We start from the raw sequence: 24,265 nt of genomic DNA, 5'->3' as shown, positions 1-24,265 counted from the left end.
TTCACCTGTGTAATCCGGTAAAATAATACACGCAAAGACGACTTCCACAAATAATATTTGGTAATCTGGATCTGGTAACTCCAGATTGTATCAATACTTCCCGAACTTCCCGATTCCTTCCCGATTTGGTAACTCCAGATTGTATCAATACTTCCCGAACTGGTTTACCTCAATCAATGATATCATCACGGTCATCTACTGACCATATCAAGTCAGAATTTTTTTTTCACATTTGTTAATGAAACAATGTGATTTATTTACCTCAATTTAGTCAAATGTGCAAAATCAGGAAAATTTTAAAGCCAAATTAAGACCTTATAAAAGTTCTTTTATACCTTAAAAATTGCTCAAAATGCAGGAGCTTCAGTGGGTTTCGTCCTATAGTCCTTTCCACTTTCCACCCTCTCCGTCAGGACCCCACTCCTGTGCCCCACTTGGGGCCTAGGTGGCCCACCAAAACTTCGGCCTTATTAGGAGTTACCTTTTATCATACTAAAATACGCAACTTGGTGTTTGCCTGTCTGTCCGCCTGTTTGTTTGTTTTTTTTAACCGCGATGCATCGAAGGACTCGGTCACTATTGTCACACGGTGGAGGTTGGAGCGACTTCATTTGCCCCCCTCCCCAAAAGGATTTTCTGCCTTGAGCAAACTCTGTGTAAAGGTGTAGAGATAGCTTATTGTGGCATTCCGTGGGGCAAGCCTACCAGAAGTAAAAAAAATAATTATAAACCACAAACACGTATGATTATCTTTTCAAACAGTCACTACTGAATAAAGACAAATTTCCAGTATAAACTGAAAGACGAGAAACCCGACGTTATTGATGTCCGAACACAGATCTACTGTAATCTATATACCGCAGTGAGGTTAATAACATGACTCTTGCTGTTGCTCCCATAGGGAGTGGGTGTACATACTGTACTGGTTCCAAAAATTAACAAGAACCCTGCAGTTCAATAGGCAACTCAGAGTTATCACACAGTTACAGATTTCAATGCATCCATTAGGTTGTTGGATCAATTCATCCCGAAGTTCATGCTCAATGGATATCAAACACAAGTATTTGTGAAGTACCGAGATAACGTTAAATCGATTTCAACATCATAATAACCTGTGTGGGCTTCTTACAACCACTCAAACGAAGCTACTTTAAATCTGTGCTGTTATAACAAATATCTCACTGTTCTTTAATGTCCATGAATCTCTGCTCCAGATCAGACATCTCAACGAGGCATTCCATCTTTCGCTTTTGACATTCCATTTCGTCCAGCTCTGAGAGACAAGAAAAACACATCATTCATCGTGACAACACCTACAATTACAAAAGAACGGGTCTTGTTACGAAGATGGACAAATTCCAAATTAAAACGATGAAATATATATATATATATATTATATATACAGACCATTTAATATGGAATATATTTTTTTTGTCTTGACTTGGGTTTACTTTCTTAACTCAGTATATCAATCTGGTGAGTTTATTTTACACTTTGGTGATTTATTTGTTAAAAGAACGATGTCACTGATTGTCTGTCGCAGCAAGAAGTCAATAACAGGATTATATCACAGGTGGCGTGGCAAATATGTACGGACAGGTGCATTTGACGATTGGCTTCACAGTCGGGTATACAAGGGTTGTTGCGTTCTGTATTAGTGGAAAACAACTGCTGCATGTCTCCAAAAGTTATTGCCGCTTCCTCTGGAGATGGTCCGTCAACTCGACAATGCTGTTTGTCATGGAGTGGTGGCTTTACGAAATTACGGCATGAAAGAGCGTGCTATTGCTCGGCAGTATGGCATCACTCAAGGTCAGGTGTCGAAGATCCTGAAACGAAATGCTCAGAGGGATGTCCCTACTCCAATACCGAGGCCAGGATGTCCCCGCAGAACCACAAGGAGGGATGATCGCCAGCTGCACCGGTTAGTCCGCAATGGCCATACCAAGTCAGCTAATCAGCTTAGGGCTGAGTGGCAGCAACTGACAAATGTGCCTGTATCCAGAAGGCTAGTCAACCAACGACTGGTTCAAGCAGGCTATCGTGCCAGGCGTCCCCTGAGAAAGCCACGCCTGACCAGACAAAACCGCCAGCGCCGATTGCAGTGGGCCAGAGAGCACCGTCAATGGCAGCCAGGACACTGGAATCACGTGATCTTCAGTGACGAGTCTAGATTTCTGGTTTATCGTCAAGATGGCCGCGTCCGAGTGCGCAGACAAGTGCATGAGGCCTACAACAAAGATTGTATAGTGCCAAGAGTCCAAGCTGGAGGTGGTGGGGTGACCGTTTGGGCTGCTTTTCATGCAGGGGGCAAAACTGACCTGGTTGTTCTGAATGGAAACATGAACCAGTTCAAGTACAGGGCCATTCTGGAAGAAACGTTGCTTCCATTTGCTCGTGCAGCCTTTCGAGGAAACTTTGTCTTCCAAGATGACAATGCACGGCCTCATCATGCTTGCATGATCCAACACTTTCTTGCTGACCGTGGTGTAGAGCATATGGAGTGGCCTGCCATGTCCCCGGATATGAATTCGATAGAGAACTTGTGGGCAGAATTAACGCGTCAAATCGACCACTTGGCCCAGCAGCCGACCTCTGTGCGTGAATTGCATCAGGCTATTGTCACTGCATGGCAAGTGATTCCTGTCCAAACCTTAGCAAATCTCGTGAACAGCATGCCTCAACGTGTACGTGCTCTCCTGAATGCTCGTGGGGGTTACACGAAGTACTGAACTGTAATTTTACTGTCCGTAATCCCAGTCGTAATTTAACTTATGTTTTTGTTAAAAAAAATTTTTGGCTAATGTGCAAAATAAAGAGATACTTCTGGAAAACGTACAGAAGTTTAACACAGTACTGTCCATGAATTGAGTTCGATATCAGTTTACATCACTTTCAAGGATCAATTTATTTGTTTCGAAATGTCAAATGTGGTTTTTGTTTCTTTTAAAGGTCACATTAACAAAATCTAGAATAATTTCAACATAATTCCAATGAACTTTTGGTTCTACGACATCTTGAAAAGTAAGTTCACCCCCACAAAAAAAATATTCCATATTAAATGCCAAGTCTGTATATATTTTTTATTTATATATATATTTTATTTTTATATATATATATATATATATATATATATATATATATATATATATATATATATATATATATATATATATATAGTTAAGGATCTGGGACGACGGCGCTCCCCTTGCCAAGGGGGGTTAACCCCTTGTCCGTTATACTGGCCGTCGCCGATCCTGGGGGTCTGTGACGTCACTGGTGGTCTGCCACGACCAGGGTAATCAGGCCAGAGATCCAAAAAAAGACCCCCCGAATACCTGCTTACCGCGACCTCCCAACCAGCGAGGAGACAGCCCCGCCCGAGTCGCGACGGTAATGGACACGCCGAGCGAAGCGAGTCACAACCCAGGCCGTTAACAATGACTAACCCGATTATAGCGGTTTTAATCGTGCCACGTAGACCAATGGAAATAAAAGACTAAAGCAACTGGATGGAGACGAAACCAAAGCTTGGAGAAGGAACACACATTTATTATAACAAACACCAGAGGAAAAGAAAGATCAAAGCTGTACAAAGATAGTTGGATGTAAAAAAGACACAGGGCAGCCTTATCTATACAGTCTTACTTATACCCAGGACAGAACAAACAAAGACAGACTCGGGATGATGACAGGAATGGCAGGAGAAGGTCCATTCAGCTGGCAAAAGCGGCCGGTTCGGCTCGTTCAGCCGTCGAGGTGCCGCACCGACCTCGCGCCGTTGGTTTGGAGCGAACCCGACAACTGCTGGAACGAATGTGGTTGCGTCGACGCCATGACTCTCTCTCTCTTCTCTGGGAATAATACTGGGATTTTCCCTCGCAGGCAAGGCACGATCTCTTTTTGCTGCGCGCTCGTCACCTCTGCTGGTCTCAACCCTTCTCTTCCTTGCACGATCCTCAAAACGCATATATTAAGCGGGGTCATGACACGCCCTCGGCCGTTTGGGTCCCGTCCCCGTGCTCGGTTTGTAGCCTTATTAGGCAATGGAGCTGAACAGCTCCGCCCTCGTGGCGAGCCACGGTCACGCCTCTTCTCGGCGACCCCGCCCTTCTTGTTCAAACAGAGCACGGAGCACATGTTCAAAATGGCGGCGAACGCCACTTTCAAACCCAGGCCAGTTGAGAGGGCGCGCACCCCACGCTTGTCGAGCTGTTTTGCAGAGAGAGAGAGAGTTTGCTGGGGTATGGAATCATTGAAGGGGAGCTATCCTTATTTGTTAATGCAACGTGGTGTCAATCTAGTGGATACAGAGCCTTAATTAAACATACTAGGGCATGCCCGTACTATATATATATCTAAAATTATATCCCCCCCCTCTATTTACATGAAATGGTTTGGTCCAAAGCGAACGGCTTGCGAGTACGGTGACAATCCCCCCCCTCTATTTACATGAAATGGTTTGGTCCAAAGCGAACGGCTTGCGAGTACGGTGACAATCCCCCCCCCCCCCCTCTATTTACATGAAATGGTTTGGTCCAAAGCGAACGGCTTGCGGAGTTTGGTAAAGAAATCGCCATAGCGTGCACAAACGCGCAGGAAAGCGAAAGAATCGCAAATTAGTTTTAATTAGTTTTAAAACATAGTTTAACGCCAACATAGTTTGCCAACGTGAAATAAATGAATACGCTCTCAAATGTGCCGTCCGAGGCAGAGTCTGTTCGGCACGTTCGGCACACGTGATAGCTCGCTGCTCTCTGATTGGTTGAATCGTTTTTTGGACATAGCTCGGTAACTACTTGTCCGATTAATATGAAACCTTGAAAAGGCACATCCTCGGGTCCCCAGCAATATACCTGGCAAGTTTCAAGTATATCGGACCCGTGGTTGTCGAGAAACAGCGGTCACAGACAAACAAACAAACACACACACAGACACACAGACACACACACACACACACAGAGATTACTGGAATTATAGATAGATAATAGGAAATAATTAGCAAGATGATTCTAAGATTGGCTGCGTGTTGCGATGGCCTCTCGTTGGAGGTATTGACTTATATAGGGTTGGTTCTCTAAGGCTGTAGGCCGCACCTCATTTTGTCGAATAAAGTGGTATGCGGGTGGTTCCGGTATTTGGGACCGCAGGGACGGAAAGTGCAGCCGGCCCGCTCTGAAGGTTCGGATCGGGACACCGGGATTCATTCCGGTCGCCCGGTCGGCCTGGAGGTGGGGGTGCGGGGCCTGTCACGGAACGTCAAAACAAACGGCCTGCCGGGGCCGCCCAAAAGTCGGGCGTGAGGGGCGCGTCCACTAATGGAACGCCTCTCGCTTCCCAGATCGAGGGCCACGTGGTCAGGAGAACCTCGTCCCTTCTGGTTGCCCTGCCGTCCCACCGGGAGCGCTGGCAGGGTGTACTTCAAACTAAGCTTAAGTGTCAAGTGTTAAGTTCCTCCTTGCCCTCACATGGGAAAGGCTAGGGTCAAGCTCTTCCAAATTTCCAAACACTAGAAATCGGACGTCTCAAATTAATTAATTATTTGTTAAAACATCTCAGTCGCCCGCGACCTCTCTAGCGCGGGCGTCGAACATGAATAGGAAATAATTAGCAAGATGATTCTAAGATTGGCTGCGTGTTGCGATGGCCTAGGGTGCGATATTTAATAATTAATAAAAGGGGATTATATTACAAAGGGGGATATTTACAAGTGAAGGGGGGTTCCCAAATCTGTAACAATATATATATATATATATATATATATATATATATATATATATATATATATATATATATATATATATATATACTGAAACGCAAAAGAAACTTACCACTTGTTTGAAATGTAATAAAATTGTAACAGTTCAAAATAAAACAAACCAACAATTGCTAATTGAAACATTGGCATTTTATTGATGACATGTCAAATTTTGACCAAGATACACCATCTCATCAGTTTGTTCTACAGTACAGAACAGCACAGGGTGCAATGTCAGTCCCCTTTCAATAGCGTGTGTGGCCACCATTGTTTTGGATACAGGCAGTGCATCGTCGGCGTATACTGCCTACCAGTCTTTGGATGGATTGCTGCTGGATTCTGTCCCACTCAGTCCTCAATGTCTGAAGCAGCTCTGCCCGTGTCCTGGCCTTGCCAGCTACGCGTCTCCCAAGCTCATCCCACAGGTGCTCTATGGGATTCAGGTCAGGGGAGAGCGCAGGCCGCTGCATGGTGTTGATGTTCTCGCCTTGGAGAAATGCAGTGGTAAAGCGAGCAGCATGAGGACGAGCGTTGTCATGCTGAAAGGTTCTCAGTTCTGGGTGGTCTAGCAGGAATGGCAACAGATGAGGTCGCAGGATGTTATCCACATACCGCTGGGCATTAAGATTCCCATCCACAACCACCAGTGGCGTCCTGTACCGGCCTGATATTAGACGGGTCAATATATGAAAAATAAGGGCCTAACCCCAAAAAAAATTATAATAAAGGTTTTTTTGTTTTAGGTGTATCATTAGGTTGTACTAGACCCCTGAAAAAAAGTTTACCAAAATTTGACTCCGGGAAAGTGGTTAATTAGCATATTTTCAAAATGGCACCCCCAAAATTTTCAATGTACAGAAAAAAAATTTCTTGTTCAATTTAGACCCTATAAATGTATTACAAATAGATAGAAACATGGTTGCTTTACCTAATGAACACATCAGAAAATTTCTATGACGTCATTGTGACGTCATAATGACGTTGCTGTCTCAATTACGTCATATGATATCATGAATCATTACTGTTTTTCCTTACTACCAAGACTTAAATAAATATTTTTTGTTTCAGGATTTGAAACTGGATAACGGAGAGCTTGACGAAGACGTCTGCCCAATTTGCAAAGCGAGTTTGGAAGACGCCAAGGACACTGATGTTTCCAAACTTTCAAGGAAGGGTGTTGAAAAAATCAACAAATCAAGCCAAGAAAGGGGTTGTGATGATGTTGTCGCAAGACCAAACCAACGAGTACACAAGAAATGTCGATCCTCGTGGACAAATGAAAAAGCAATCAAACAGGCTTTAAAACGTTCTTCTGAATCATCATCACCTGTAAAGAAGAAGAGCCGCCGTATTAGCTTAGGGCCATATGACCCTAAAAAGGACTGCCTCTTCTGTGGCCATGAAATTTCTAAGGGTACTCATGGACATGATGAAAGTGCCGGTAAGATTCTCACTGACTGTTTCCCTCAGACGATAGTTAAACATTGCAAAGAAAGACACGATGATTGGGCGCATATTGTTCAGGGTCGAATTGAATATCTTGGTACAAATTTGCAAGCTTCTGACTGTGTTTACCATAAACGCTGCAATACCTACTTTCGATTGGGGCAGGAAATGCCAGACCAGTTTCGATCAGAGGCAGTGCAAAAACCAAAACACATCGGGCGGCCCACAAACGAGGACCAGCGACAAGCATTTGTGACAGTTTGTGAATATTTGGAAAGCAATGATGAAGAACAAATTACGATATCTGAACTTGTGAGCAAAATGGGTGAATACTTACTTGAAGAAGACTCTGTGCCATATGGAAGTCAATATTTGAAGCAAAAACTGATAGAACGCTACAATGATTCTATATGCATAGCGGAAGTAGAAGGGCTTCAGGATATAGTGACGATGAGGGGGAAAACTGCAAAAATACTTCGTACCTATTTCGAGACTTCAAAAGATGGTGATTCCGAAAGTCAGAAACGTGCAATCATTGCTACAGCTGCCAAGCTCCTGAAGTGCGATATCAAGACTGAAATCCCATCAGTCACTGATCGATATCCTTCTTCGCAGAGCCTCAAACTAGACACTACATTAGATTACTTGCCGATTTCACTGCGTACCATGTTGAATAAACTGTTTGTGGGGACAGATAAAGATGAAAAAGTTGCTGCTATCGGGCAGTCAATAATACAAGGTGTTCGCCCGCGGGCACTTGTAGTGCCACTTCAAATAGGACTTGCTACTCAGCTACACCATGTCTATAAGTCACGATTTCTCATTGACACCTTGTCTGTGATGGGGTTTAGCTCTTCTTATGGGGAGGTGCAGAGATTCTTGCAAAATGCTGCTGATGTGGTTGCACCAGAGTTACTTGGGAAAGGATCATCTGGTACAGTATTATTCGCTGCTGATAATGTTGACCACAATATCATAACTCTGGATGGAAAAGGAACCTTCCATGGAATGGGAATGGTGGCAGCAACAACACCAGGACAGGTGACAACCCATGTTGTCAATAGGAAAAACGTTTCCAAATTGAATGTGAAAGAAATGTCACGGGTTGATATCATTGATTTTATCGCTTCTCCACATTTGCACGTCGTAACATTATGTTTGAAAAACTTCCAGAACTTCACTGTCCTGTCCCAGTTGTAGACATTCTATGGGAGCTCTCATTCTGTTTCCACATGGACACACCCAACTGGCAGGGAATGATGAACATAGTTCATAGCGTATCTGACCACCCTGGAAAATCATCTGTCACATTCCTACATGTATCGTATGTATTATGATTGTATCCAAGTGAGCCAACTTGCATACTCTCCACACTTAGTTTCATTTGTGACCTAGCAGCGAAACACAAGATTGCGCCAATCGTGACATTCGACCAACCCTTGTTCTTTAAGGCCTCGGAAATAATCTACAATTCACCAGAGTGGAGCCACCTGAAGAACATTACGTTGATGTTAGGAAGTTTCCATACGTTGATGAACGTGCTCGGTGCTATTGGCACACATCGCGGGTTTTCGGGATGGGAAAGAAAACATTCTTTGAGAAAGTTGCCAAAGGGGATGAACAGTTAAAATCCTGTGCACTTGCTTTTACCAAACCTGGCCAGACAGCGGACACAATAGAACAGCATGGTAACCAGTCGATGGTTTTACTGTTTTCCGGAAAGCAAACGGATTATCTTGCTTCTTTGCAACATTCGGTGTTTAAAAAGAAAGTGGTTTCAGCATCATCCTTTGTTGCGCCTGCTAGACTCCCACCAACTGCATCTGCGACAAAATTCCATTCCCTGCGTGCGTACTATCAAATAATGACATGGCTAGGACTTGAGAGCAATTTGGATGCCACTGACTGGGGTTGGAAAATTGAGGACAATCAATTCGCACCAGTTATGACCGCAAAAAACCCTGCGCCGGACAATTTGTTAAAGATTGTGCATTGCAATTGCACGACCGCTTGCACAACACAGCGCTGTACATGTAGGAGGTACGGTTTACCTTGCACCTCTGCTTGTGGAGAATGCCAACTTGAATCCTGTGAAAACCCAAACAACGTTCGTCCAATGGATCAAGATGACACAGAAGACAGTGACGATGATGACTAATGGTATGTGACAGTCATAACTTAAAGGCTCTTAGTGGTTTCTGACATTCAGTGTGTTATGGACGAGTTTGATTTCATTGCCTATTTCTGTAAGGACAACCAGCTGACATGATATTTCCCTTCATATGGTCATACGGTGATGCAGGGATTTGTTCCTAGGTTGCATGGTGTCATGACGTCACTACCAATAACCATGTATTATTCACAGACCTTTCAGAAAATACTGTATTGTATAGGCAGATCAAATTTTCAAAAAATTTTTTTCACAAAGTGTGTATTTGTTGAAAAAAGTTGATAAAAATGCATGTATTATTCATTGTCGTCATCATTGACGTCATAATGACGTCATAGAAGTTTTCTGATGTGTTCATTATGTAAACCAACCATGTTTCTATCTATTTGTAATACATTTATAGGGTCTAATTTGAATTATAAAAAAGTTTCCTGTACATTGAAAATTTGGGGGGGGTGCCATTTTGAAAATATGCTAATTAACCACTTTCCCGGAGTCAAATTTTGGTAAACTTTTTTTCAGGGGTCTAGTACAACCTAATGATACACCTAAAACAAAAAAACCTTTATTATAAATTTTTTTGGGGTCAAACCTTACATTGACCCGACTATATGGTGGCCCACACCATCACACTTGGGCCACCCCACCTGTTGGCCTGACGCACGCAACAATCAGCATATCGCTCGCCAGTTCTTCTCCAGACACGCTCACGCCCATCAGGACTGTCCACACAGAACCTTGACTCATCGCTGAAAGCGACCTCGTTCCACTGTGTCAAGGTCCACCGCTGATGCTGCTGGCACCATCTCTGTCGGTTGCGGCGATGGGCAGCCATCATCACGGGGCCTCTGTATGGTCTTCTGGCAGTCAGACCATAGTCATGCAGTCGTCTTCGTGCAGTATCATTGGAGATCCGTGGGATTGCACGCCCCGGAGTTTCTGCAGCAGTGCGGGATGCTGGACGGAATCGATCCCGCAGGTGACTTCGGACCATCTGCCTGTCCTGCCTTGCAGTGGTGACTCTTGGCCTCCCTGATCGAGGTCTGTCATCTGCAGAGTTGTGGAGGGTGTCTCTGTCCACCAGGGCCGATATCGTCTGGTGTGAACAGCCAAGGCGACGTGCCACCTCACGGTAGCTCAGTCCGCCGTGCAGCATGCCCAGGGCACGCTGCCGTTGATCCCTTGACAATCGTGGCATGTTGATTGAAATGCCCATTTTGCACTGGCCTTTTTAAAGCCAATATCAAGACATCACGTGCTGCTCATTAAAATCATCCCGTACCCCTTGGCTAATCACTGACAGTCAAAACGGCTGTTCAACAGCTGTGCTATGAAGTGACCATTGAAGGTTCAAGTGACCATCCGTGACCGTTTTGTCTGACAGTGAGGACACTATTGTCCACAAATAAGTTCACACATTTACTACACGCAGTGTTATTGTTGATATTTAAAGGTTTCAAAGGTGGTAAGTTTCTTTTGCGTTTCAGTATATATATATATATATATATATATATATATATATATATATATATATATATATATATATATATATATATATATATATACAATTTCAAAACACACCTGATCACAAGTGTGCCTCACTGACCGGGTCCTCAGTCAAGGGCCTCAGCATCATCCCGTTTTGGCCCTTCAACCTCGATACGGTTAGCTAAGGTGGGCCAGCAGGGGCACATACGCTCCACATGCAGCAGCTACACCCAAATGCGTACACACCCCCACCCCCAGCCAGTGAGAACACAGACAACAACAAAACCGCCTCCACTCCCAGAATTCACAACCCCTCATCCACTCACACACACCAAAAAAAACAACCGACCACCACCCTTACAACATGCACCACTCAAACAAAAACACATTCATGCAAAACCACACCCAATCCTGCCAAAAAAAAACAAAAAACGCACACACACGCACCTCCATTTTTCTTCCGCGCTCAGTCACTATCCCCTTTAGGCTGTAATGAACCACTACCCACAACCTCAACCTACACCGTTCAACGTGCCTCCATAAACCTCCATATCCAAAGTGAGCCTTTCAAGGCAACCTGGGCAACTTTGTCACACATCCTCCTTCCTTCTGTCCCACACACTCCAAGCCGAGCAAGAAAAACAGAAAAGGAATTACCAATGTACCCTCTACACCCCACCTCAAATGGCTGACCATAAACTCGCCAACCCTTCTCCCGACACTCTGCCTCCAGCTCACTGTACTTTCCTATCTTCCTCTCACGCACCTCCTCCATGTTCTCTTCCCAAGGTACAGACAATACCCCTAAGATGACCTGTCTTGTTGCACCTGACCAGATGACAATGTCAGGTCGCAACTTTGTCACACAGATCTCCTCTGGGAATACCAATTGTGACTTTAGGTCTGCCACCACCTGCCAATCACAAGCATCTGACAGCCCTCTTGCTTTCTACCTCCTCCTGTTTCCACCTCTTACCACTTGGCCCTCTTTGACAAACAACACCTCTCCCCATCGGACTCCTTCTCCACTCTTCTCTCTCTCTCTCCATCTCAGCACCACTTGTTGCACTGTCTGCACTACCACAGTCAGCACCTGATCATGCCACCACTTGTATCTTCCTGCTGCCAATGCTACTGAGCATGCACTCAGTGCATGCTGCACCGTTCCCAAACCTCCACACAAATAACATCTCTCCTCCTGCAACAACCCCTACAATCTCAAGTTTACTGGTGATGGAAGCACATCATACGTTGCCCACAACAGGAAACTCAACGATATTGGCTCCATCCTCCAAATCTCTTGCCACTTCAATGTCCTCACCCGCACACCTTCCCACCACGTCCAAGCACCTTGCTGTGCCTGTCTGACTGCTTTCACATATCTCCCCTCCTCCTCCTTTCTTCTCACCTCCCTCTCAACCATCTTCCTCCTCTATTTCACACATGCCTTTCCCCATCGCTCATGCTCCATCGACCCTAAGCCATGCTTCCCATGCTGTACCATCCCCATGACCTCCTCCTGTTGCAACCGCTCCTCCATCTCGTCCACCTCTGCTCTTGCATTCCACTTCCGACTTCCCTTCTTCCCTGGCAGAGCATTCTTTACCACTGCATCACTTGAATCCCGCAACATCATGAACTCCCGCACCCTCACCACCTTAAACTCCTCGGTTAATGATCTCAAGGGAAACCGGAGTTTTCCACCCTGACCCTAAAAATGCAATGTTCGTCAAACAGCGTGGCACTCCCAACCACTTCCTCACAAACCCACTCACCACAACCTCCATCCTCTCTACATGCCCAATCGCAATAGCATACATCATCAATGGCCACAATACTCGTGGCATCAACCCAAACTTCAAACACCATACCTTCAACTTACCTGGCAAACCACATCCATCAATCCTCTTCAAACCTCTCAAAAGCTTGTTTCTGACCTCCTCCACTCTTCCCACATCATTCAACTCCAGTGCATACCATCTTCCCAAACTCTTCACAGGGGCCTCTACCAATGATGGAACCACCTCCCCTCCCAGCTCAAACCTGTGCATGTTATCCACCACTCCTCGTCTCACTATCACACTCCTCGACTTTCTTGCCTTAAATCCCATTCTTGCCCACCGCATCAACCTTTCCAGTCGTCCCAGTACCTCTACTGCTGCATCAGCGGACTGTTGGACAACTGTCAGGTCATCCATGGATGCAAACATCGCTGGCAACCTCTGACCAGGGGCTAGCTCCACTTCTTTCCCATGTCCACTCACCGCACGTATCAACAATTCCATAACCAGCACAAACAAAATAGGGGAGATGGTACATCCCATCGGGATCCCCACTTCCAACTTCTGATTATATATATATACATATACAACATACCTATATATATTATATTGTTGGGGATATGGGAATCGTGTGTGTAATTTGGTGTAAATTTTCCCCTTTTGAATGCTGTAACTCTAGTATAAAGATCAGAGGTCGCCCTTAGTTAATTCATCGCATACACATAGCAAATCTTAAGTTCCCCTCATAGTTATGTCCTTAATACATGTTAGTATAAGGCTCAGTGGTCCACTAGTTCATTGCGTTGCGTCAATTAAATAAGATAGATCCCCTTTCATATCCCAAAGCTGCCATTGCCAACTGAATTTGGCGGTTGTCTGCAATTGCCGCCATTACGGCGAAGTAATCTCGGAGAAGAAAGGCGTGTCTCCACCTCGTCATCAGGGGGGGGGGGAGGAGTCAGCCAAGCGCGAGGAACAAGGCGTGGCTTTGCCAACGCCTCATCAAGAGGGGCGGGATCGGTGAGCCCTCGCACCAATCAAGGCCGAGGCGAGCTCACCGAGGGGCGGATCCAACGCACGCGGGTTGATCCCAAAAGCACGTCATAAAAGGGCAAGCGCAGGGTTTTAGTTTTATAGGAGAGAAGCGGACACGAATAGTTACGTGCGCGGACTGCCTCAACGTGCTGCCCCCTTGCGCTGGAGCTTGCGCCGCCTCGTGTCGTCTTGGGCCCTGCTGACTGCGGAATCGACGCGAGAAAAACCAGCATCACGCCACCGGCCCTAACACCTTCTCGAAGCGACCTCCCTGGACCGTGCCCCGTCCTGCTGGCATTCAATCCAATCGGCCATTTCCCCCATGTAAGTGTGCCCGTTTGTCCGTCCTTCATGTTGTCTTGGGGTTATAAGTAAGACTGTTCATAGATAAGCTAATAATATTGCACTGTGTCTCCTTGCTCCTTTCTGTTCAGTTATTTTCTTATCCTTCCCATTCTCCTTGGTTATTTTTGGTCTTGTTAATAGTTCGCAATAAATCATATTTGTTCTTCCTACTTCTTCTTCTTCTTCTCTTCTTCATATTCGGTCGCTTTAGTGATTTCCTTCATTGAATACCTGTGGCACGATTCGGCCAACGTTTAGGATCGGGTTTAGTACTGTTAATGGCTCGAACTTCGGGTTGCTAAAACCGCTCGGCAACTAGTCCATCTAAAACCGAGGTTCGAGCGGTACTTGTCTCCCTGGTCTGCGGAGGGACGGATAAAGGTATTCGGGATAAACCCAGGACCCATAACCCTGATCCGTTCCATCCCGCGGGAGAGCGTTACAAGTACCAGGACCGGGGAGACGGCCAGCTTAACAGGACAAGGGGCTAATCACACCTTGCTAAGGGGAGAGCCGTCCCCCGAATCCGTAACAATATATATATAAATAAATAAATTAAATAAATAAAAATATATAAATAAATAATAAATAAAAATAAATAAAATATATAAAAATGTATAATTATATCCGCGTCTCTAAGCTTTTGATAGCCTAGAAAGCCCCGAGAGGCCGACGGCATGGGCTTGCCGAGTATTCTCGTACCAGAGGAAGTTTCTCCGCCATCTGAAGCAAACGAGCCGCTCTCCTCATCCTCCTCCTCCTCCGAGCTGTCCGCAATGTCATCCTCCGCGTCGTCATTCAGCTCCCTCACGTCTCTCCGCGCTCGGCTCGGCATGGCCGCCGCAACCTTCCTGACTGAGGTGTCAAATTCGAAACACAACGTAGATTTTTAACGTTCATGAATCGGATCTCAGCTCCGAACCTCTCGCCATTGACGGAAGTGCTAAATGACGGAATAATATTTGCAGTCATGAAGAGCGTGAAAAAAATCCTTCAGGTTGTTATAAAGCAGAAATGCAAGGCGATTTATGAGGAAAATTAAAGCTTTGGTACTATGAAACCCAACAGTAAAGAAGCGTAGTGAACAGTGTTACGAACTTATGTTTGTTTTGCTGTCCTGACGTCACTGATGGATGAGGAAGATTCCTGGTTCCTGCTTAGCTTAAGGCCTGAGGCGCTAGTTGAGTCCTTGTTACTCGATCTAGGAGCGTTTTACTCTGTTCTTTCATCACCGTCACCGCTCTTTCTCAGATTTGGTGATATCAAAGTTTCATAATGGCGACGACAGGCGGGAAGCTCCGTATTCCCAAGGTGGCCAAGGTGAGTTCAAGGCAAATACAGTATATGTGTGTATATATACCCTGTACAGTGTACCTGTATAATCGAAAATGGCTTGGCCGATCTCCACATTTGGCACACGTGATGGGGGTACACGTGATGGGGGTACACGTGATGGGGGTACACGTGATGGGGGTACACGTGATGGGGTTACATGTGAGAAATTAAAATTGGTCCTTTACCTCCTGAGGATGGGAGAGTGACGACGACACGATCAAGTCATTTATACCGTAATATTGATTATTATATAAAGGGTGGTGGGGAGGGGCAACCACAATTTCTATAAAGGGGTGGGGGTCTTCAAAGCATTAGAAGACAGAAGTGGACGAGACCTGAGTCTGACACTTTGGGGGCATTTTTAAAATGGATGATACAGATCGCCAGGTACCTTGCAAGTGGTGCAGGTGACATCCTAACCATTGGAGGTTTGAGTTGAGAGGGCAATGTCCATGTCCAAGACCAGAGTCACATTGCGGCTCTGGTCAACCTGTAATGAAACCTTCCCTTGGTGTTGGTGACCCACTGGGATTGCCATCGTTTTTCAATCTGGTCCTTGGTCATGCCCATAATTTCTGACGGGCCCAGAGGGATTTGGGTAACAGTCTCGAGGTTAAGGGAACCCATGTCGCAGGCTTCATTTCCCCCGATGCCCGCATGAGCAGGGACCCAACACAGGTTGACCATCGATCCCCTCCGATTGGCAATACTGATTAGATGCATCACCTCGAGAACCAATCTCCATCCATCCTGTCGGGGATTCCACTACCTTCAGTGCAGATAGAGAATCAGAAAAAACAGGAGCGAGAATGGCTTTGACATGTCCCCTACCCGTGTGATATTTGACATGTCCCCTACGGCCTACCCGTGTGATATTTGACATGTCCCCTACCCGTGTGATATTTGAGATGTCCCCTACCCGTGTGATATTTGACATGTCCCCTACCCGCGTGATTTTTTGAAGTTCAAAAAGGGCATAAAATGAAGAACTCGCTGAAATGAAGAGCTCGCTGAAAAATTGACAAAATTCCCCAAAACTCAAACTTGTTCTTTAACTTATAATAAAGCCATGTACCAAGTTTCAGTTTAATATGTTACAGGGTATGGGGGGAAAGTCTGGAAAACCACAGGTGGGACGGACGGACGGACGGACGGATGGACAGACAGACGCAGAGCAAACCCATGGTCCCCTCTGGTGAAACCGGTTTGGGACTAATAACGGCAGTGAGTGGATTAATATCGATTATCCATTCCAGCGCTAATATGATGGCAAAGAGTTCGGCCGAGAACACAGAGAGATGGTCGGAAAGCCTCATGGAAATCATGGTCGGAAAGCCTCATGGCCGGAAAGCCTCGTGGCCATGATAACTTTAACATCGTGGATGCATATTGCGGCAGCTGTTCTACCGAGGGATGGGACTTTGGAGCCATCCGTATAGACATGAAGGGATTGACTCCAAACAGAGTGTATAAACTCATTCACCTGGTTGCTAGACAGTGAGTGATGGGTTGCCCTTATCGGTTTTCTCCCATAAATCCAGATGGATTTGGGGTGTGACAAGAGTCCAGGGGGCCAGGTCGGCATGTTTTAGGTAGGGAGTCCAGCCCCATTTATTTTGCTACCCTTCTATAGGCTAGACCGAAGGGAGGAGAGTTACGATTTTCTCCCAGTGTAGATTTCCCGTTTCAATTAAATAGAATATTTAACCTGGTTTACCCAGGCGGTGTATAAGGAAACAGACCGCTTCTCGATTGCTCCTGACTTTTTTTTAATTTGCTGTTAAGAAATATGATGATTATTGGAATATCACAACACTTTATACAGATATAATACGCTAATGCTGTCTGTTGGATCCCGGATCCTGGAAGTCCGTCCCATATGCAAACAGTTCGTGAGGACGTTTGCTCATTTTATTCACAACTTGAACAAACTATGCAGAAAACAAGCATTCTGAGTATTGCGCTGCAATACATGTCCCCTACCGGCAGTCTGTCGTCCGGAAAACTGTTGGGGAAATTACCAAAGTTCAAAGTGCCATAACTTTGTCAAAAATGATCGAAACGTCGTGAAGTTCGAACTCGATCTGTAACTTATCATGAGGAAACCATGTGCCAAGTTTGAAATCATTAGCATTAAGAGTTTAGAAAAGAAGTCCGGAAAACTGTTCTTTGCGTGACGGACTGACGGACTGACGGACTGACAGACTGACAGACTGACAGACGGAGGGACGGAGTGCAAACCTATAGTTCCCTCCGGTGTACACCGGTAGGGGACTATTAAGGCATAATAGGACTCCGGAGGCTTGGAACCGTTATAGGGGGTAATTGGCTCTGTAGAATTTAGTGTTTAATTTCTGTTTCCGATGGAGGGAATTGATTTTAACCGGGTAATCAATTATTTTGGCCCACCATGCCTTAATGCCTACATTTGGCCGATCATGCGTGTTCTATATCCACGCCCCATCAACTTCATGGAACATCACATATGCAAGCAAGGAGTTTAGTCAGGCTTTTGCACACAATGGCCTGCTGTTTTCAAGAGGCAACTGTGGGACGTTAACGTCCACACCATAAATGCCGATGGGGAAACTGCCTTTAGATGCCAATCTGAAGGAGAGCATGCTCTGACCGATGCACGTTGTACTGGTGCTGCATCAGGGCATGCTCACTGCTAAGTTAATTTGTGAGCGAGCAAACCCAGATTAGACTGCTCAGTGGTGAGCATGCTGCTAATGAAGCTATCCTGCTCCCTCAATTTGCTGCAGCAGCATTTGTAAGTAAAGTAGAGTCACTGGAGGGAAAGAGGGCCATTAACCAGAAAGTTCTAATGTAGGAATAAACGACGGCTGCATGTCTTGGTTGAGAGCTTTTCTTGTCCAAGGTACTTCCTGTTAAATTGCCATGCGAATGTGCTTGCCACCGTTGTATTCACAATGCACGTTGCCACTATATCTGCATCGGTCGCAATGCTCTGTCATGTAGGTTAAGAACAAGGCCCCAGCCGAGGTGCAGATCACAGCAGAGCAGCTCCTACGTGAAGCCAAAGAGAGGGAGCTCGAGCTTCTGCCACCACCTCCTCGTCAGAAGATCTCTGATGAGGAAGAGCTCGCTGATTACAAGCTCCGCAAGAGGAAGGTATGCTGTGCTTTTTAACTACTTTTCTCGCCTTTGACCAAAATAATCTTGGTTGTACTCATTTTTATGTGTTGTGGATCCTGATTCACTATTATCTTGCCTCTTTCAACCATGTTCCTGGTTTTTGTTAACTCGGAACGGTTCGTTTCTTGCAGACCTTTGAAGACAATATCAGAAAGAACCGGACGGTGATAAGTAATTGGATAAAGTACGCACAATGGGAGGACAGTTTGAAGGAGATTCAGAGGTAAAAAAAAAAAAAATCCAGTACAAGTATTGATTCTAATTTACATGTCTCTCTGCACTGTTTAGTTTACACTATGCCTGCCCACTTCTTGTAGCGTTTTCACTCTTCTGAGTGAAGCTGAGTCAAGCTGGAACTGTTAACCATAATGATCAGCCTGGTTTCATTTAGTCTGATGATGACTGCTACTACTACAACTACTACTACTACTACTACTACTACTACTACTACTACTACTACTACTACTACTACTAGTTTAACGACCATTTTCCTGTATTAGGAGGTTGGTCAATCATGACTGGTGACCACCAACTGCTCCGCTGTCTGTATTTGGTCTGGATCTTTCACCTCTCAAATGCCATTGTGTCTATTTGCTCATCTAGCCATTCAGGCCCGATTGACAGGCCACTATAAAAAAGATAAATAGCCATTATTCATTACGACCGCGTGCCCCTACATCACACTGAGCACGCCGGCAACTCCGTGGTGCGCTGAGGTTAAGGATTGAGTAATTTGGACTGCTCGCTAAACTCGTTGCATACTTTCTGTGTTAAAAGGAATTTAGTTACAACTGAAGGCAATTTCGCAGCTCAAAATCTTCAGCAATTGATGTTTTTTTTTAACAAAACACATTTATTAAATAATAGCAGGATGGGGAACACAATAAATCGAGCAATACAACAACAACAACAACAACATGCATTTTAAGGCCATTTTCCCTGCAAGAGCGGGGGTTAGCCTTGCGGTCCCCATGACAATCTTCTCCATTTTGCCCTATTTACCTCATCGCTCCTTGTTAACCCCCTTGCCCGCATTTCTTCTTCCACCACCTTTAGCCAAGTCTTTCTCGGTCTTCCCCGTCCTCTACTTCCTTCCACATTCATTTCCATCACACTTCTCATCCAGTCACTTTCATCCTTCCTCAACACATGCCCAAACCATCTCAACCTGTTTATCTTCACAGCATCAATCACAGGCTCTATTCCCATCATCTTTCGCAATTCATCATTTGTCTTCCTCTCTCTCTTCCAATAAATCAAGCAATGGAAATATAAAATAAAAATCCGATCAGAACAACGCGCTTCGCCTAGATGAAGATGGACTGTGTGCCTATCTTCATCGAACCTAACGTGGACTTGCTCAGGGACACGAGACAACGGAAAATGAGACAAAAATGGAGGCATAGAGACTGTGTGGCCTTTCCTTCTCCGAGAGATACGGATGGTGCAAAGTGACGCCATGGTTGGGGCTCTATGCTCTTGCGGCGCATCATCGGCTTGTGCCACATCTCACCTCCTTTGAAGGATTCTTGATTTGCAGAACTCGAAGGATTCTCCAACCGGCTTCAGTACTGACCTAATCGAACTGTGGCTTTGACTTGAACTGTGGCTTTGACTTGAACTGTGGCTTTGACTTGAACTGTGGCTTTGACTTGAACTGTGGCTTTGACTTGAACTGTGGCTTAGACTCACACTGCGGGTTCGACTCGCACTGCGGCTTCGACTTGAACTGTGGCTTAGACTCACACTGCAGGTTTGACTCGCACTGCAGGCTTGACTCACTCTGCGGGTTCGACTAGCACTGCGGATTCGACTAGCACTGCGGGTTTGACTAGCACTGCGGGTTCGACTAGCACTGCGGTTCGACTAGCACTGCGGATTCGACTCGCACTGCGGGTTCAACTAGCACTGCGGATTCGACTAGCACTGCGGGTTCCACTAGCACTGCGGATTCGACTCACACTGCGGCTTCGACTCGCACTGCGGCTTAGACTCACACTGTGGGTTCGACTCGCACTGCGGCTTCGACTTGAATTGTGGCTTAGACTCACACTGCAGGTTCGACTCGCACTGCGGGTTCGACTAGCACTGCGGTTCGACTAGCACTGCGTTTCGACTAGCACTGCGGTTCGACTAGCACTGCGGGTTCGACTCGCACTGTGGCTTCAACTCGCACTGCGGCTTCAACTCATACTGCGGCTTCCACTCATACTGCGGCTTAGACTCGCACTGTGGCTTCGACTCGCACTCTGGCTTCGACTCGCACTGCGGCTTCGACTCACACTGCGGCTTCGACTCGTATTACGGCTTCCACTCGCACTCTGGCTTCGACTCGCACTCTGGCTTCGACTCGCACTCTGGCTTCGACTCGCACTGCGGCTTCAACTCATACTGCGGCTTCCACTCATACTGCGGCTTCGACTCACACTCTGGCTTCGACTCGCACTCTGGCTTCGACTCGCACTCTGGCTTCGACTCGCACTGCGGCTTCGATTTGAATTGTGGCTTAGACTCACACTGCAGGTTCGACTCGCACTGCGGGTTCGACTAGCACTGCGGTTCGACTAGCACTGCGTTTCGACTAGCACTGCGTTTCGACTAGCACTGCGGTTCGACTAGCACTGCGGGTTCGACTCGCACTGTGGCTTCAACTCGCACTGCGGCTTCAACTCATACTGCGGCTTCCACTCATACTGCGGCTTAGACTCGCACTCTGGCTTCGACTCGCACTCTGGCTTCGACTCGCACTGCGGCTTCGACTCACACTGCGGCTTCGACTCGTATTGCGGCTTCGACTCGTACTACGGGTTCGACAAGCACTGCGTCTTTGACTCGCACTGCAACTTTGACTGGCGCTATGGCTTTGACTGGCGCTATGGCTTTGACTGGCGCTACGGCTTTGACTAGCATTGCGGCTTTGACTCTCACTGCGGGTTCGACAAGCACTGCGTCTTTGACTCGCGCTGCGTCTTTGACTCGCGCTGCGTCTTTGACTCGCACTGCGTCTTTGACTCGCGCTGCGTCTTTGACTCGTGCTGCGTGTTTGACTGGCACTGCGGCTTCGACTCGCACTGCGGCTTCGACTCGCACTGCGGCTTCGACTCGCACTGCGGCTTCGACTCGCACTGCGGCTTCGACTCGCACTGCGGCTTAGACTCACACTGCGGTTTCGACTAGTACTGCGGCTTCGACTCACACTGCGGCTTAGACTCACACTGCGGCTTAGACTCACACTGCGGCTTAGACTCACACTGCGGCTTAGACTCACACTGCGGCTTAGACTCACACTGCGGCTTAGACTCACACTGCGGCTTAGACTCACACTGCGGCTTAGACTCACACTGCGGCTTAGACTCACACTGCGGCTTAGACTCACACTGCGGTTTCGACTAGTACTGCAGCTTCGACTCACACTGCGGCTTAGACCAGCACTGTGGCTTCGACCAGCACTGTGGCTTCGACCCGCACTGCGGCTTCGACCCGCACTGCGGCTTCGACCCGCACCGCGGCTTCGACTCGCACCGCGGCTTCGACTCGCACCGCGGCTTCGACTCGCACCGCGGCTTCGACTCGCACCGCGGCTTCGACTCGCACCGCGGCTTCGACTCGCACCGCGGCTTCGACTCGTACCGCGGCTTCGACTCGCACCGCGGCTTCGACTCGCACCGCGGCTTCGACTCGCACCGCGGATTCGACTCGCACCGCGACTTCGACTCGCACTGCGGCTTGGAATCGCACTGCGGCTTGGAATCGCACTGCGGCTTGGAATCGCACTGCGGCTTGGAATCGCACTGCGGCTTGGAATCGCACTGCGGCTTGGAATCGCACTGCGGCTTCGAATCGCACTGCGGCTTCGAATCGCACTGCGGCTTCGAATCGCACTGCGGCTTCGAATCGCACTGCGGCTTCGAATCGCACTGCGGCTTCGAATCGCACTGCGGCTTCGAATCGCACTGCGGCTTCGAATCGCACTGCGGCTTCGACTCGCACTGCGGCTTCGACTCGCACTGCTGCTTCGACATGCACTAGTCCCAGCTATCTGCTTCTCTTTTTGCCCCCTTGGCTGTCTCAGCTTTCCCGGCTCTCTTTTGACTTGCCGCTCAACTGTCTGCTTGTTGTGACTCTCCGCTGTCTGCTTATACAGCCCTGCCACACGCCCCTTGCAGCAAGGTTTTCCGCTCACCCCGCATGGGTCGCATACTCACTTCCGTAGTGCCGAGGTTGCTCACGTGTCTCCGCCATGTTAATGCAGCCACATCCAAGGTCACTCACATGAACACGCCATGTCGACGGGAACGTGCCAGAACTCAAAAAATCATTTTACTCAATTTGATATAGGGTCATTCCTGGTGGAACATTTTACTGTCTTTCAACTTTGCTTCAGGAGGGAAGTGTGGTGATTTACGATGGCCAGCCATTGACTTCGCTGCAGTTTTTTCTTTTTTAAAGGGTTGTATATATAATTATATAAATATATATATTTCCTGTTGTTTTCAGGGCTCGATCGATCTACGAACGTGCATTGGATGTAGATCACCGCAATGTGACCCTGTGGTTAAAGTATGCCGAGATGGAAATGAAAAATCGGCAGGTGAACCATGCTAGAAACATTTGGGACAGGGCTGTTACCATCTTACCTCGAGTTAACCAATTCTGGTAAGGCTTCCTCCACAAAAAACACCTTATTGACATAGATGAAGTGAGGTGAGAAACATGCTTTATTTTGACAATGGAGCAGCACGATATTGTACCGTGTCATGCAGGTACAAGTACACCTACATGGAGGAAATGCTGTCCAATGTCGCAGGAGCACGGCAGGTGTTTGAGCGCTGGATGGAGTGGCAACCAGACGAGCAGGCTTGGCATTCTTTCATCAACTTTGAGCTTCGCTACAAGGAAGTAGATTGGGCACGCAGCATCTATGAGAGATATATCCTTATCACTTGAATAGCATTAGTACATTTAAACATATTTTGCAATTAATCCTGATGTCGGCTTAATGGTTAAGGTAGCTGGCTTAAGGTCTTGAGTTTGAGCCCCTGTTCTGCCGTTAAATAACACCAGGTGGGTTGACTCAGCCTGTCATCCAGGTTGGGAAAATGAGTACCAGCTTATTGGAAACAGGATGCACTGCATCAATGGCACAGCTACATTCCCAGCAATGATGCAACCAGAAACCACAGGCCTCATAAAAAAGAAATACATTTTGCAATTCGAGAATTTTTTTTTTGCATATTTTAGACAATATTTCCACTTTATAATTTCCTTATCCGGAGGATTAATTTTAATTTTTTCCTGGTTGCGCCAAAGCCTTTTAAGCATCGAGTTGTTCTATTTCCATGTCTTTCTGGAAGAATTGCTCTCATTTAGACTTTTTAGGTATATTGTGGCTTTTACCAATGCCTCTTGGGGATATTTGCCATGTCGTGAACCTGCGCTCTGGATAAGGCAGAGTAATATAGTATACCAATTGATCCAAGTGTGGCACGTATAATTTCCTGGAGCACAATGATATCTGATTTGAATTGATCCTCGCTCTTGGCTCATCACTCTGGATTTTGACTCTGCCAAGCATCCAAGGTGCTGAACTACACATTATGCTCATTAATGTAGGGCATATCTTTCTTGAAATTGATTTTGCTCTCATGTTTGTCCATCATCGGCTAAGTATGAACTATTTCCAATAACTTTTTTTTTTTCACTTTCGTTTGTGCTTTAATTCTTCTTTTGTATGCAGCATCTGGCTGT

General features: G+C 46.5%; 2 protein-coding genes across 4 annotated transcripts in view; one reads left to right on the top strand and one right to left on the bottom strand.

Annotated features, from left to right (window-relative positions):
• LOC137438121 (breast cancer metastasis-suppressor 1-like protein) overlaps positions 1-14,995 on the bottom strand; it is a 31,756-nt gene extending 16,761 nt beyond the window's left edge. Inside the window, exons 1-2 of one of the 3 annotated variants that reach the window (XR_010986655.2) lie at positions 14,726-14,968; positions 1,183-1,273 (exon numbers count right to left, since the gene is read on the bottom strand). Coding sequence is in view for 2 of the 3 variants with exons in the window: in XM_068133085.2 (XP_067989186.2) it covers positions 1,183-1,273; positions 14,726-14,858 (224 nt within the window). In the remaining variant the exon portion in view is untranslated. Of the gene's footprint in view, positions 1-1,182; positions 1,274-14,725 lie in introns of all 3 variants that reach the window. The other 2 variants (XM_068133085.2, XM_068133084.2) reach the window with 2 other exon arrangements.
• A 139-nt stretch (positions 14,996-15,134) lies between these two features.
• The window catches only part of CRNKL1 (crooked neck pre-mRNA splicing factor 1), a 22,107-nt gene continuing 12,976 nt past the window's right edge, over positions 15,135-24,265 (top strand). The window contains exons 1-5 of the mRNA XM_068133086.2: positions 15,135-15,343; positions 18,341-18,493; positions 18,649-18,740; positions 23,015-23,173; positions 23,281-23,447. Coding sequence (XP_067989187.2) covers positions 15,299-15,343; positions 18,341-18,493; positions 18,649-18,740; positions 23,015-23,173; positions 23,281-23,447 — 616 coding nt within the window. The 5' untranslated portion in view covers positions 15,135-15,298. The remainder of the gene's footprint in view (positions 15,344-18,340; positions 18,494-18,648; positions 18,741-23,014; positions 23,174-23,280; positions 23,448-24,265) is intronic.

The sequence above is a fragment of the Myxine glutinosa genome, chromosome 12 (assembly GCF_964187855.1).
Source record: "Myxine glutinosa chromosome 12, kmMyxGlut1.1, whole genome shotgun sequence".
Lineage (NCBI taxonomy): Eukaryota > Metazoa > Chordata > Myxini > Myxiniformes > Myxinidae > Myxine > Myxine glutinosa.
The sequence above is the reverse complement of the archived record's forward strand: the minus strand, read 5'-3'. Positions and strand labels throughout refer to the sequence as shown.